Raw genomic sequence first — 13,432 nt, forward strand, 5'->3', positions numbered from 1 at the left:
CTTTTCTTCACACTGAATAATATCAACTGACCTATCTTCAAATTTCTAGCTATTTCTTTCTGCTTAATCAAATCTGATGTTAAGCCCCCATCATGAAATATTCATTTTACATTTTAGAATGCCAGAATTTCTATAAGGTTAATTTCCTTAAAAATACCTTTATTCAGATAATCCACATACCATGTAATTCACCAATTTAAAGTGTAAAATTCAATGGTTTTTAGTGTATTCACAGATATATACAACTATCAACACAATCAATTTTATCACATTTTCATCACCTCAACAAGCCCCAGACTCTTAAACTACCACCACCCTATATCTCTTATTCTCTCCCTAACTTAGCCCTAAGCAACCACTAATCTACTTTCTGTTCCTAAAATGTCAGTGTTCTAAACATTTCTGATGAATGGACTCATGTAATATGTGAATGTGTGGTCCTTTATGACTGACTGGCTTCTTTCATTTAGTATGACATATTCAAGGTCCAGGTATCGCTTGCTGTTTTATCTACTCTATATTTTTTCCTTAAAATTTTTATTATTTTATTTTCTCTTCTCTTGTCTCAATTGTTACATGCTCTTCTTTTATTCTTTTAGTGGCTACCCTAGAAATTACAACATAACTCTTTAGTGTATCAAAATATAATATATATTAGTACTTTCACCTTTTCCTCAACAATTAAAGAAACTCAAGGCATTGGAATTTCATTTAGTTCTCCCAGATATATCTCCCAGATATAATTTCGTCATTAATTTGAAATTTATACACACAAATGAATATATATCCATTCAAAAACACTAATTATTTTAGATGATGGGCATTCATTTAAATTTATGCCCATGTTTGGCACTTTTACTCCTATATTTATTCCTTTAACCATTTCTACTTTTCTTTCTGGGATAATTTTCCCTCTAGGTGAAAAATGCTCTTTAGTATATGCCTTCAGTGCAAATCTGCCAATGAGAGAGTCTCTCTTTTTTTCACCTTACTAAAAGTTACTTTTAGCGGATATTAGATTCTATGTTGGTAGTTATTTTCCGTCAGCATTTTGTAGCTCTCTTTATTTGTGGTTCAAACTGTTTGACTAGTTCACTATTTGTCAATTTGTTGCTTCTTGAAGATAAGTGCTCTTGTTTTCCTTAACAGGTGTGTGTATATATGTCTTAGCAGGTGTATATATTTATTTGTCTTACTTTCAACAGTTTTATTATAATGTGCCTAAGTGTACTTTTTTATCTTGTTGGGATTTGACGGATTTCTTGTCTCTATGACCTGGTGTGTTTTCTATCACTTTTAGAATGTTCTTTAGCATTGTCTTTTCCGCCCTCTACTCTCCCTTACCTCCTTCTGGGCCACCTAAGTGTGTATTATATTTTAACTCCATAACTCCCACGTCTGTTACCTTGTTATATTTTCTAACCCTCTGTATCTCAGTGAAATTTACTTTTTTACCTATATTTTAATGGTCTCTTTATTTCCTCAACTAAGCCTAAACTAAGGTTACCCACTGCTATGCACAAAGATATGTTTCTCCAAAATTTGTGTGTTGAAGACCTAATCCACCACCCAGAATGTGACTGTACTTGGAATATCTATTTAAAGAGGTTACTCAGTTTAAATGCGGTCACTGGGGTGGGCCCTCATCAGATATGACTGGCGTCTTTCTAAGAAGAAGGGACTGGTACACAGACATACATGGGGTGGATATTATGTGACAGAGAGAGAGAACAGCCATTTTTAAGACAAGGAGGGAGGCCTCAGGAGAATCCAGCCCTCTAAAACAGCACCTTGATCTTAGACTTCCTATCCTACATAATAACTGTGAGGAAATAAACTTCTATTGTTTAAGCCACTCAATCCATGGGATATTGTTATGACAGCCCTAACAACCTAATGTACCAATTCACTGACTGTTTAATTTTGGTAAGCGTAATTTTTAGTTCTAGAAATTTCGATTTTTCCCCATAGAACTCCCCAAGAATTCTTTGCTAAAATTCTTAATGTTATCTTCCATTTCTCCAAATTTATTAAGTGTGGTTATTTTAAAACCTATCTGATTACTCATCTGGCTGAATCCTCTGTGTATCTGGATCAATTATCTGTTGATCTTCTTGGTTTTTCAGTCCCTTCATTTTCTCTTGTATCCTTGGTTATTATTTACTGATTGCTAGATATTGCAGAAAAAATGTGATGCCCAGGATACTACTATCTTCCTTCAGAGGATTTGTATTTGCTTTTGGCAAATGGGTAAAAAAACTAGCAGTCAGAGTTTACCTGAATCCATATTCAAGAACTGAAATTAATTCAGAGTTGGTCTACCTACAGCTCTTCTTTATTCAGAGTCTGCAGCCCTTCAGATTCACAGTCCAAATAATGGGGAGCAGACTCCGGATGACACTGATGTGGGGGCCCAGGCCTCCGTCTTTTGATCCCTAAAGACTTCAAAAGTGCTCCACAGCTTTTCATTGTTTCTGCTGCCTCTTCCAGAATTAGCTTATGTCCCTAAAGAAAAAGAACCCAAATACGGCTCTCATCGTCTCACTGTGCTTCAGTCTATTTGTATTTTCACCTACTTAATCTTTCTTTTCAGTTAAACTCAAATATATATATGATAAATATATGATATATATATACACACATGTGTATGTGTGTATATGTATTTTGAATGCATATTTATGTATATGTGTATGTATATAACTATATCAAACACACATGTGTATACATATGAGTGTGTAATATACATATTCCTTTTAAAAAACTGAATGCTAACATAGCACACACATAGCATAGACATAGAATACCTCATTTTATTGTGCTTTACTTTATTGCATTTTGCAGATATTGCATTTTTTACAAATTAAAGGTTTGTGTCACTTTGTGTTGAGCAAGTCTATCAGTGCCGTTTTTTTAGCACATTTTTAAATTAAGACATGCATACTTGTTTACTGAACACTTAGTAAGATTACACTATAGTGTAAACCTAACTTTTCTGTGCACTGAGAGACTAAGAATTCGTGATTCATTTCACTGCAGTACTAACTGTACTGCTGTAGGCTGGGACTGAACCCACAATACCTCTGAGGTATGCTTGTATTTACCTTATTGTTAAGCAATTAATACAAGTAATGTGGGGCCTGGAACGATGTTTTTCACACAGAGAATATTCAAGTTTGTTTCTTCTAGGTACCTGGAGTATTCACACTATGAGAAACTTGGAAACACTAGCACACCAGATCATCATATTTGATTCAAAAATTTTAGATAATGCAAAGGTGAGCCATAATTTGCTTTCAATTACTCTTATTCCTAGAAAGTAGCCCTTTGGGGTCCTAAAACCAGATGATGGAGGTTTTCTAGTGCGATCTAGTTTCAGTGGTTTCTAAAGTCTTAATGACTGTCCACCTAGGAAAGTACTTGCACTGGACAAAAGCAGACTCTCAAAAGCACTCCTCAAGAAATGCTTCTTGAAAGAGAAAGTAAGGACCTCTGAAAAACTGTTCAACCATAAAAGCAACAAGCATACTGCTTTGCTGCTTTTGACAAAGTTTGGTCAAAAGCAACTTTTTTAGGGCAGTGAAAACTAACTAGAGCTTGAAAGAATCTGAACAGCATTTATTCACTAAACTGTGGATCTTCAGCTTTGTGGTGTTTTCACTTGTTCTGTTCACATCCCCCTTTGCAGCAGCTGTAAAACCTGCAGTTTCACTACCACAGTAACTGTGAAAATAATCCAGCAATCGCTGGAGGATGCAGAACATTCAAAGCATTTGAAGAAATTCTTATCCTGTCATTAGCTGATCACTGAGCTAAAGGAAGGGGAGATTTCAGTGACTACACACAGTTTAGATTACCAAGATTACAGAATCAGGCCAGGAATGTCATCAAACAAAGAGCAACAACAACAGTCCACAGGGGTGGAGATCTGACTTGCAGAGTCGTCAGCATTATGTTAAAAATGTCTAGCTTTCAATAAAAAATTATGAAGCACGCCTGGAAAGAGTAACGTAAATCCCATTCACATGAAAAAAATGTAGCAAACAGAAACCATACTGGAGAAGCCCAGACATTGGTTATACTAGACAAGGACTTTAAACCAATCATTATTTAATGTTCAAAGATCTAAAGAAAACTATATCCAAAGACTTTAAGGAAAATCTCACACAAAAAAAGACTACCAATAAAAATACAGAAAGAAAAAATAAAGAAAGGGGCTGGCCTGGTGGTCTACTGGTTAAGAATCTGCCTTGCAATGCAAAGGACACTGGTTCAATTCCGGGTCCACGAAGATCCCACATGCCTCAGAGCAACTACGTCTATGCGCCACAACTACTAAGCCCACATCCAGCTACTGAAGCCAGTGTGCCTAGAGCCTGAGCTCTGCAACCAGAGAAGCCACTGCAATGAGAAGCCCACACACCACACAGTACAACGAGTCGTCCCTGCTTACCACACGAGGGAAAGCCTGCAGGCAGCAAAGAAGACCTACCACACCCAAAAAATGATACTGAAAAAAATTGTAAGAAAGAACCAACAAAAATTTTGGAGTCAGAAAGTATTAAGTGAAATGGAAATGAAAAATTTAGTAGGGGGCTTAAGAGTAGATAATTCAGTAAGAGAAATAGAAAAAAAAGGAAGAAAAATAAATGCAGCCTCTGAAATACAATGAGACACCATCAAGCATAACAACATAAAAATAATAGGAGTCTTAGTAGCAGAGGAGAAAGGGAAAGGGGCAAAAATGTGTGTGAAGAAACACTGACCAAAAATTTCCTAGTTTAATGCAAAAATTAACTGACACATTAAAGAAGACTAAAAAATATCAATTAGGATAAACTCAAACTTAATCTGCAACATCAGCCCTTCTCTGGGTCTCCAGCCTCCTGGCCAACCCAGTACATTCTGGATTTGCCAGCCTCCGTAAATTACATGAGCCAGTTCCTCAAAATACACAAACATATGCACACACATACACATAAACACATACAAACTGTATTGATTCTCTTTCTCTGGAAACCGTAATATAAAATTAGCACAAAGAAGGAGGCACACCACAGAACCACACAGGAACAATATTTTGTGTACTACTGAAATTAATTTGGTATTAACATGAATGAGACTGTTCTAAAATCCAACACAGTTTCACCATAAAAGCACTCTGCCCATTAGGAACATAAAGAAAGTTCCTGAACGTGATAAAATGAGTCTATGAAAAACCCACAGCTAACATCATGCTCAACGGTGAAAGACTTAAAAATATCTACCTAAGAGCAAGAAAAAGATAAGGATGCCTGTTTTTACTACTACTATTAAAAACTGTACTAGAAGTTCCAGTCAGAGCAACTAAGCAAGAAAAACAGATAAAAGGCAACTAAATTCAGATGAAAGAAGTGTGACTACTTCTACTTGCAGATAACTGATTCTATACACAGAAAATCCAAAAGAATTGGGGGGGGGGGGAATCTACTAAAGCTAGTAGATTCGGAAAAGTTGCAGTTGAACATTAATACACAAAACAGTTAGTTCTAAACACTAGCATGAACAATCCAAAAATGAGAACTATTCCATAACTGTAGCATTCAAAAGAATAAAATATCCAGAGTAAATTTAATCAAGGAAGTGAAATACTTGTACACAGAAACTGCAAAACACTGCTGAGAGAAATTAGAAACAACCTAAATAAACAAAAAAACATCCTGTGTCTACATACTGCAAGAGTAAATATTAAGATTACAATATTTGCAAAGTGATCTATAAATTCAATGCAATTGCTATCAAATTTTCAATGGCCTTTTTTGAAAAAAAGAAATGGAAATGACTACTCTCAAATTCATATGGAATGCCAAGGGTATCTGAATAGCCAAGACAATATTGAAAAAAAACATGGAAAACTCAGATGTCCTAACTTCAAAACTAACTAAAATGGAACAATATAACCAAAACAGTGTTATTCTGACCTAAGGATGGCAAACAGACCAAAGGAATAGAATTGAGAGTTCAGAAATAAACCCAAACAGCTTTGTTTGGCCAACTGAATCTTAACAAGGATGCCAATACCAGTCTATAAAGAACATGGTCTCCCCAACAGGAGGTGCTGTGAGAAGCTGGTGACTACATGCAAAAGAGTAGAGTTGGACCCCTGCTTTACTCCATACACAAAATGTAACTCAAAATGGATCAATGACATAAATGGTAAGAGCTAAAGGGATGGAGGAGAAGGGGACAACAGAAGATGAGATGGCTGGATGGCATCACTGACTCGACGGACATGAGTCTGAGTAAACTCTGGGAGTTGGTGATGGACAGGGAGGCCTGGTTCATGGGGTCACAGAGAGTCAGACACAACTGAGCGATTGAACTGAACTGAACTGAAAGCTCTAAAACTATTAGAAGAAAACAAAGGTGTAAATCTTCGTGACTTCAAATTAGGTAACAGATTCTTAGACTTGATGCCACAAGCACAGGAACAGAAGAAAAAATAGGTAAATGGGACTTTATCAAAATTTAAAACTTTTGTGTGTCAAATAACATTATCAAGAAAGTAAAGAAATTCTACAAAATGGGAGAAAATATTTGCAAATCATACATCAGATAAAAGTTCTGTATTCAGAATATATAAAACAAGAATTCTTACAACTCAAAAATAAAAAGACAAATAGATCAACTGAAAAACAGGACAAGGACTTGAAAGGCCTTCTCTAAAGAAGATATACAAATGGACAATAAGCACATGAAAAGATGTTCAACATCGTTAGTCATTGAGGAAATGCAAGTTAAAACCACAATGAGATTCCACTTCACAATAGTTAACAATTAAAAATGGAAAGTAAGAAGTGCTGGCAAGGATATGGAAAAACTGGAACCCTTCTATACTGCTGGTAGGCATGTGAAAAGTACATAATGTACAGCCACTGTGGACAACAGTTTGAGGGTTCCTCAAAAGGTTAAAACATAGAATTACCATCAGTAAATCAGTGAAAGTTGCTCAGTCATGTCCAACTCCTTGCGATCCTGTGGACTGTAGCCTGCCAGGCTCCTCTGTCCATGGAATTCAATTACCCTATGACACACCAATTTCACTCCTAGGTATACACCCAAAGTTGGAAAAGTCTGGGTATAAATAGAAGGAAGAACGGTAGCTGAGGATAAAGAAAGAAAGAAATGGTTGTGCAAGGAGGAAAATACATATTACACTGCTGCTGCTGCTGCTAAGTTGCTTCAGTCATGTCCGACTCTGTGCGACCCCACAGACGGCAGCCCACCAGGCTCCTCTGTCCATGGGATTCTCCAGGCAAGAGTACTAGAGTGGGTTGCCATTGCCTTCTCCCAGTATTACACTGGTCTCTTCTAAAAGAGTCCCAGAGCAAGATGATACTGTCTGTTAGCTCAAAAATACCAGATGTCTGAAATTGCAATGAACTGCTGCTTTCAGAAACTGACAAAGTTGGATGGAAGCCTAAAAACTTAAGTGGCATGGCTCTGGGAGATACTTTAGTCTTACAGTATAATGATGAGCTGGACTAATTATTCAAGCCTTGTGAGGGTCTCTACTAATGTGTCACTACTGACTCTTAACATTTCAGGTTATATTTACCCGTCACCCTGCACTGTGATGTGACACTAACCTTGTTAAGATTCAACTATACCATGTCTTGTGGTAATACTAATGTTGATAAGCACATGATGAGAAATGCTGGACTGGATGAAGCACAAGTTCACTGGAAGAATCAAGATTGTCGGGAGAAATATCAATAACCTCAGATATGCAAACGATACCACAGTTATGGCAGAAAGCAAAGAAGAACTAAAGAGCCTCTTGATGAAAGTGCAAGAGAAGAGTAAAAAAGCTGGCTTAAAACAATATTCAGAAACCTAAGATCATGGCATCTGGTACCATCACTTCATGGCAATTAGATGGCGAAACAATGGAAACAGTGACAGACTTTCTTATCACTGCAGATGGTGACTGCAGCCATGAAATAAAGACGCTTGCTCCTTGGAAGCAAAGCCATGACCAACCTAGATAGCATATTAAAAAGCAGAGACGTTACTTTCCCAACAAAGGTCCGTCTAGTCAAGGCTATGGTTTTTCCAGTGGTCATGTATGGATATAAGAGTTGGGATTATAAAGAAAGCTGAGTGCTAAAGAACTGTTGTTTTTGGACTGTGGTGTTGGAGAAGACTTTTGAAAGTCTCTTGGACTGCAAGAAGATCCAACCAGTCCATCCTAAAGGAAATCAGTCCTGAATATTCATTGGAAGGACTGATGCTGAAGCTCAAACTCCAATACTTTGGCCACCTGATGCAAAGAACTGACTAATTTGAAAAGACCCTGATGGTGGGAAAGATTGAAGGTGGGAGAAGGGGATGACAGAGGATGAGATGGTTGGATGGCATCACCAACTCAATGGACATGAGTTTGAGTAAACTCTGGGAGTTGGTGATGGACAGGGAGGCCTGGCGTGCTGCAGTCCATAGGGTCGCAAAGAGTTGGACACGACTGAGCATCTGAAATGAACTGATTAGCAAATATACTGGGAAGCTGGGTTAAAGCCTCCTCAGGATGTATAATACTGATGGAAAAATAACTGCCCTGAGGAAGAACAGGATTAGCAAACCATCAGCTAACTCCTATGCTAAAGAGTTTTGTACAAGTTTATTTTAAGGTACAAACGTAATCTTATCAGAATGGGCTGCCATTCCCTTCTTCGGGGATCTCACAACCCAGGGATCAAACGTAGGTCTCCTGCATTGTGGGCAGATTCTTTACCATCTGAGCCACCAGGGAAGCCCAATAAATGAAGAAGGGACTAGTAATTAGTATAGAAGTTTGAGAATATAAGTAAGACTTTTTAGAGCACATCAGTTTTTTTAGTCTACCCCTACCCCCAAACTGAGCCCTCCAAAAGTTAGGCATACTCACAATGTTACCACCAGGCTCATAGAAATGCAGTAAAAGTGATACTACATGGATTTTAAAGCTAAGGTATACCAGGCAACACATTTTCCACCTGGCTCTCAGTCTCTTGGAACGCTCAAGCACTGACCCCAGCCACCTTGCTTGAGGAAGCCTAAACTAGCTCATGTGAAAAGACCACATGAAGATGCCCAAATGGAGAGGAACAGGAGCCCACTGTCCAACTTCCTGACAGTGGATATCATAAATGCTCACTGTATGTCACTAAGTTTTAGGGCAATTTATTACACACCCATCAATAACTGAACAGGGCTCAAGTAATTTACAACCTAGAGGGAGAGACAAATAAAGATACAAACAACTAACAAAAAGCAGGATGTGATCATCACTATGCAGAATGTAAACAGAAGGCCTTGAGAGAGGACCATAAAAAATAAGTTTAGCTAAGCATGGCTCAGCTGGTAAAGAATCTGCCTGCAATGCAGGAGACCTGGGATCGATCCTTGGGTTGGGAAGATCCCTTGGAGAAGGGAAAGGCTACCCATCCCAGTATTTTGGCCTGGAGAATTCCATGGACTGTACAGTCCATGGGGTCACAAAGAGTTGGACACAACTAAATCACTTTCACTTTCTTTCAAGGGATAGAACAGAGGGGGAAAAATGAGAAAGGCTTCACAGAAGTGATCTTCAAGCTATGGCCTAAAAGACACACAGAACTTTGCAGGAAAACAACAGCAGTAAGAAGGAAGGTGCAGGAGAAACTTGGTAACAAAGTGGCATATCATATGGAATTCTTCAGAGACAGAAACTGAACTTCTGGTTTACACAATGTCTAATATTGAAACAGTATCAAACTGTCTGAAGGACACTGCAGGAAATGTTACTCTGAAATGAAACAAGGTGGAGTTCTAAAGATTGACCTTAATCATGAGAAATTATTAGATTTCTTGCTGTTTAATCTTTATGCAAAGGGCTAACTCTGACCCCTAAGAAATGAAAGCCACTTATCAATGCTTCCTTTGATGTACTGGCCAAGGCAAAACCCAGTACCTCGCTTGCTCACTGTCCCAGGCCCAGTATCAGCTTAATGACAGCAATTCTCCACACTCAGCATTCTTTGGAGTTGTAGGGGTGATTTTCAGGGAGGCACTGATCTTGAACCTAAATGAAAAGAGCCAGCGCCTAATAACAGCCATAAAAAGCTGAGAAAATTAATAAGCTGCTTTAATCACTGAAATTTACCCTGACTTTTCTGATAAGGGCCTAAAGATTATATCTACAGGCAACAGGCCGACAAGCCAGGAAATAATCACTACTTACCAAACCAAATCAAAGCACTGAGCCCTTCAAGCTGCTCGACAAGTAGAAGCACGCAGTCTCTCTGAGCTGCCTGCTGGTGGTCTTTTTAGCAAACTCACCTTCGACGTGGGATCCCTCTCTCTAAACCAGTGCCTGCGTGCTCAGTCGCTTCAGTTGTATCCAACTCTTTGTGACTCTATGCACTGTAGCCCACCAGGCTCCTCTGTCCATGGGATTCTCCAGGCAAGAATACTGGAGTGGGTTGTATGCCCTCCTCCATGGGATCTTCTCCATCCAGAGATCGAATCCACTTCAAACCTGCATATCCTGTGTTTCCTGCACTGCAGAATTCTTTACTTGCTGAACCACTGGAGAAGCCCCACTAAATCAGACGTCCTCTTAAGACGATCAGGAAGGCAGTCCTTAAAAACCCTGATACTTTAAAACTGCTGTTCTCCTCACCTCATAAAACTTTTTTAAGGAGCCCACCAGGCACAGCTTCAGGCTATCCACAATCTCCTGATGAGGCATCTGGAACACCACTCGTGAGTACCATTTTGTGAGGGTGCTGGTGCAGAGGTGGGGAGAGAAGAAAGAGAAAAGATGAACACACATTTACAGAGGAAGGACTACATCTGAATGTCAGCACACACAGGCTTCTCCATGTATCAGTCACACAAGTATCCAGCAAATGCATTTATGTTACATGTAAAATCACATGCTAATGCAGAGAAAACAAACACGTAAACCAGCTACAGAATATAAATAATGGATATTTGCTACCAAACTGCTTTTAATTGAAAAAAAAAAAAAACAGCTAGATATCTACCTACAGAGGACTAGTTAAATAAATAGTGCTGTAGCATATAATAAATTCCACGCAGCAACTAAAAAGAAACAATGGACATTTATTTATATTGATATGGGAAAATGTCCAAAATATATAGTTTAAATACACAAAAAATGAGGAACAGTATATATAGTAACATGCCACTTGTGTGTGTCCACCAGCTACCTAGAAGTGTTAATATATACATAAAAGAGAACCTAAAAGTATATATATGCCAAGTCTTTGGTGGTGGTTAATAAAAGATAAGCCATGAGGAATTTTCACTTTCTCAATTTCCAGAAATTTTGCATGAGCAAGCTTCATTTTTATAATCAGAAAAAAACAAACAAAACCCTCATTTCTGGGGGAAAAAAATCCACTGCCACCAAGACACAGGCTCCATTCTGAAAGGGATTACACTGCAGCCAGGGAAGAAACTTACACATGTGACAAGGGATTGCACAAATTGATATTATAGGAAGAGAGAGGAGGAAGGATTTTAGAATACTTTTACTACAATATTGAATACTCAAAATATTTTATGGCTTTATAGTAAGACTAGGTATTAAAATGAGGTAACCAAACACGACAGAGCCAGGAGTGGCACTCACAGATTGATGCTTGCGACGAAGCCAACAACGGAGCGCATGCCTCTGCTGGGGTCGTGGTAAACATCCATCCCAATCACCATCAACTGTTTCTGGGTCAGAAAGCAAAAACAAACCGCAACATCCAAGTAATCCGTCAGCCCACCTTGAATTGCTGTCTGAACCCCAAAGCAACATATGAAAGTAAGTTCCAGGGCCGGGGGGGGGGGGAAGGGTACAACCAAACTGATGTTTTTAAACACTGTGAACAAAGTCAGAGATTGTCAAGATCAGGGATTGACAGACTGTCTATAAAGAGCTAATCAGTAAAGACCTTAGGCTTTGTGAGCCACACCGTCTCTAGGGAACTATGTAATTCTGCCACTGCAACACACAAGAAGCCACAGGTTGCAGTACATAAAGGAGTAAGGCTATGTTCCAATAAAACTGCATTTAAGGACAGTGAAATCTGAATTTCATATCATCTTTGTGTGTCTGGAGATATTAAGTCTTATGTTGATTTTTCTCATCATTCAAAAATGTGAAAGCCAGTCTAAGCTTTTGGCCTATACGAAAACAAGCAATGAACCACTCTGATTACTAGGCAATGAGAATATGGAAAACTCTGGGAGGAAAATTAGGAAAACAGCCAGGCAGGACTGTTTGGGGAGATGAACTGAATAAAGAAATATCTCAGCAGCACTCACCAGAGGAATATCCACTCCCCAGAGCTCACCACCCAATTTACAGTTAATCTGAAGTAAAATTTTCTGGGCCACACTTCGAAGCCTGGTGGGCTGACCAATGGTTCGGACATTGATGACCTGTAATAGAGGGACCAAAAGGTATGGGCAAAGAGGACACTAGCAACCTTTCAGACAATGTAAACTACTCTAAAGCAAATACTACATTTGCTCAAGAAACTCCAGCTGGCAGATAATTTACTTTGCACTAACAGTTCTAACACTAACTGGGTCTCTAGTCAGGCATGCGTGTACAAACATGTGCACACAAAACGCAAATGAAAACCAAAAAAAGCAGCCAATAAAAACTTTCAAAAATATCTCATGCAAAGTAAAAAAAAAATTAATCTCCATAGGAAAAGTCAGCTTTCCCCTTTCAAAGGGACGCCTATACTCTCAGAACCCAGTCATGTGAAACAACCCGGTGACTTGGCTCTGAACAAGCACAAGGGCTCATGTGGGAACATGAAAGCAGTATTTACAAAGAGCATCTGCTATTCGCCAGGTTACTCTAATAGAGGAAGTTTCACCAGCTAGGTCCACACACGCTGGCTTCTAAGAGTGACGTCAGTCTTTTTGAACACATTTATCCCTCTTTTCCAAGCCTTGAGGGAGGCTAGAATTTCCATCTGTGCCTCCTGCCCAGCTCCCACTCACCTGTGAGGGTACAGGAGTCTGCACACAGCACAGCTTTTTAATGGCCCCATAGAGGTCGTCACGTGTTCCCATGATGATGCAAACAACCATCTGTATCTTCACCTTGAGGAGATAAAGTATATATAAATCAGGCTTTGGAACTCTGAGGGGACCCTGATAGGGTTCTAGTCAGGGGCAGTTCAAGAGTCTGGAAAGCCAGAGGACCTTTAGTGTATAGTGGGGGCTGAAACAAAGATGGTGGACATTCCAACACAGACAAAGGTCTGTGAATGGACCTTTGGGTTCACATTTGTTCGGTTCCAGGCTTCTTTGCTTAGTTATATAACATGCTATGTCAAATTATCTACAGCTGATCCTGATTACCTGACTTATTCATTAGGAGACTTAAGATGCCTGCAAA

At 38.9% G+C, this 13,432-nt stretch overlaps 1 protein-coding gene across 4 annotated transcripts in view; it reads right to left on the reverse strand.

The window, feature by feature from the left end:
- PIWIL2 (piwi like RNA-mediated gene silencing 2) overlaps positions 1-13,432 on the reverse strand; it is a 70,804-nt gene that overhangs the window by 16,858 nt on the left and 40,514 nt on the right. For all 4 annotated transcript variants that reach the window (XM_020899932.2, XM_020899929.2, XM_020899927.2 and 1 more), the window contains 4 exons: positions 13,033-13,134; positions 12,340-12,456; positions 11,657-11,745; positions 10,679-10,784 (listed from right to left, as the gene is read on the reverse strand). In XM_020899932.2, the coding sequence (XP_020755591.1) occupies positions 10,679-10,784; positions 11,657-11,745; positions 12,340-12,456; positions 13,033-13,134 (414 nt within the window). The remainder of the gene's footprint in view (positions 1-10,678; positions 10,785-11,656; positions 11,746-12,339; positions 12,457-13,032; positions 13,135-13,432) is intronic.

This window comes from Odocoileus virginianus, chromosome 31 (genome assembly GCF_023699985.2).
Source record: "Odocoileus virginianus isolate 20LAN1187 ecotype Illinois chromosome 31, Ovbor_1.2, whole genome shotgun sequence".
Classification (NCBI taxonomy): domain Eukaryota; kingdom Metazoa; phylum Chordata; class Mammalia; order Artiodactyla; family Cervidae; genus Odocoileus; species Odocoileus virginianus.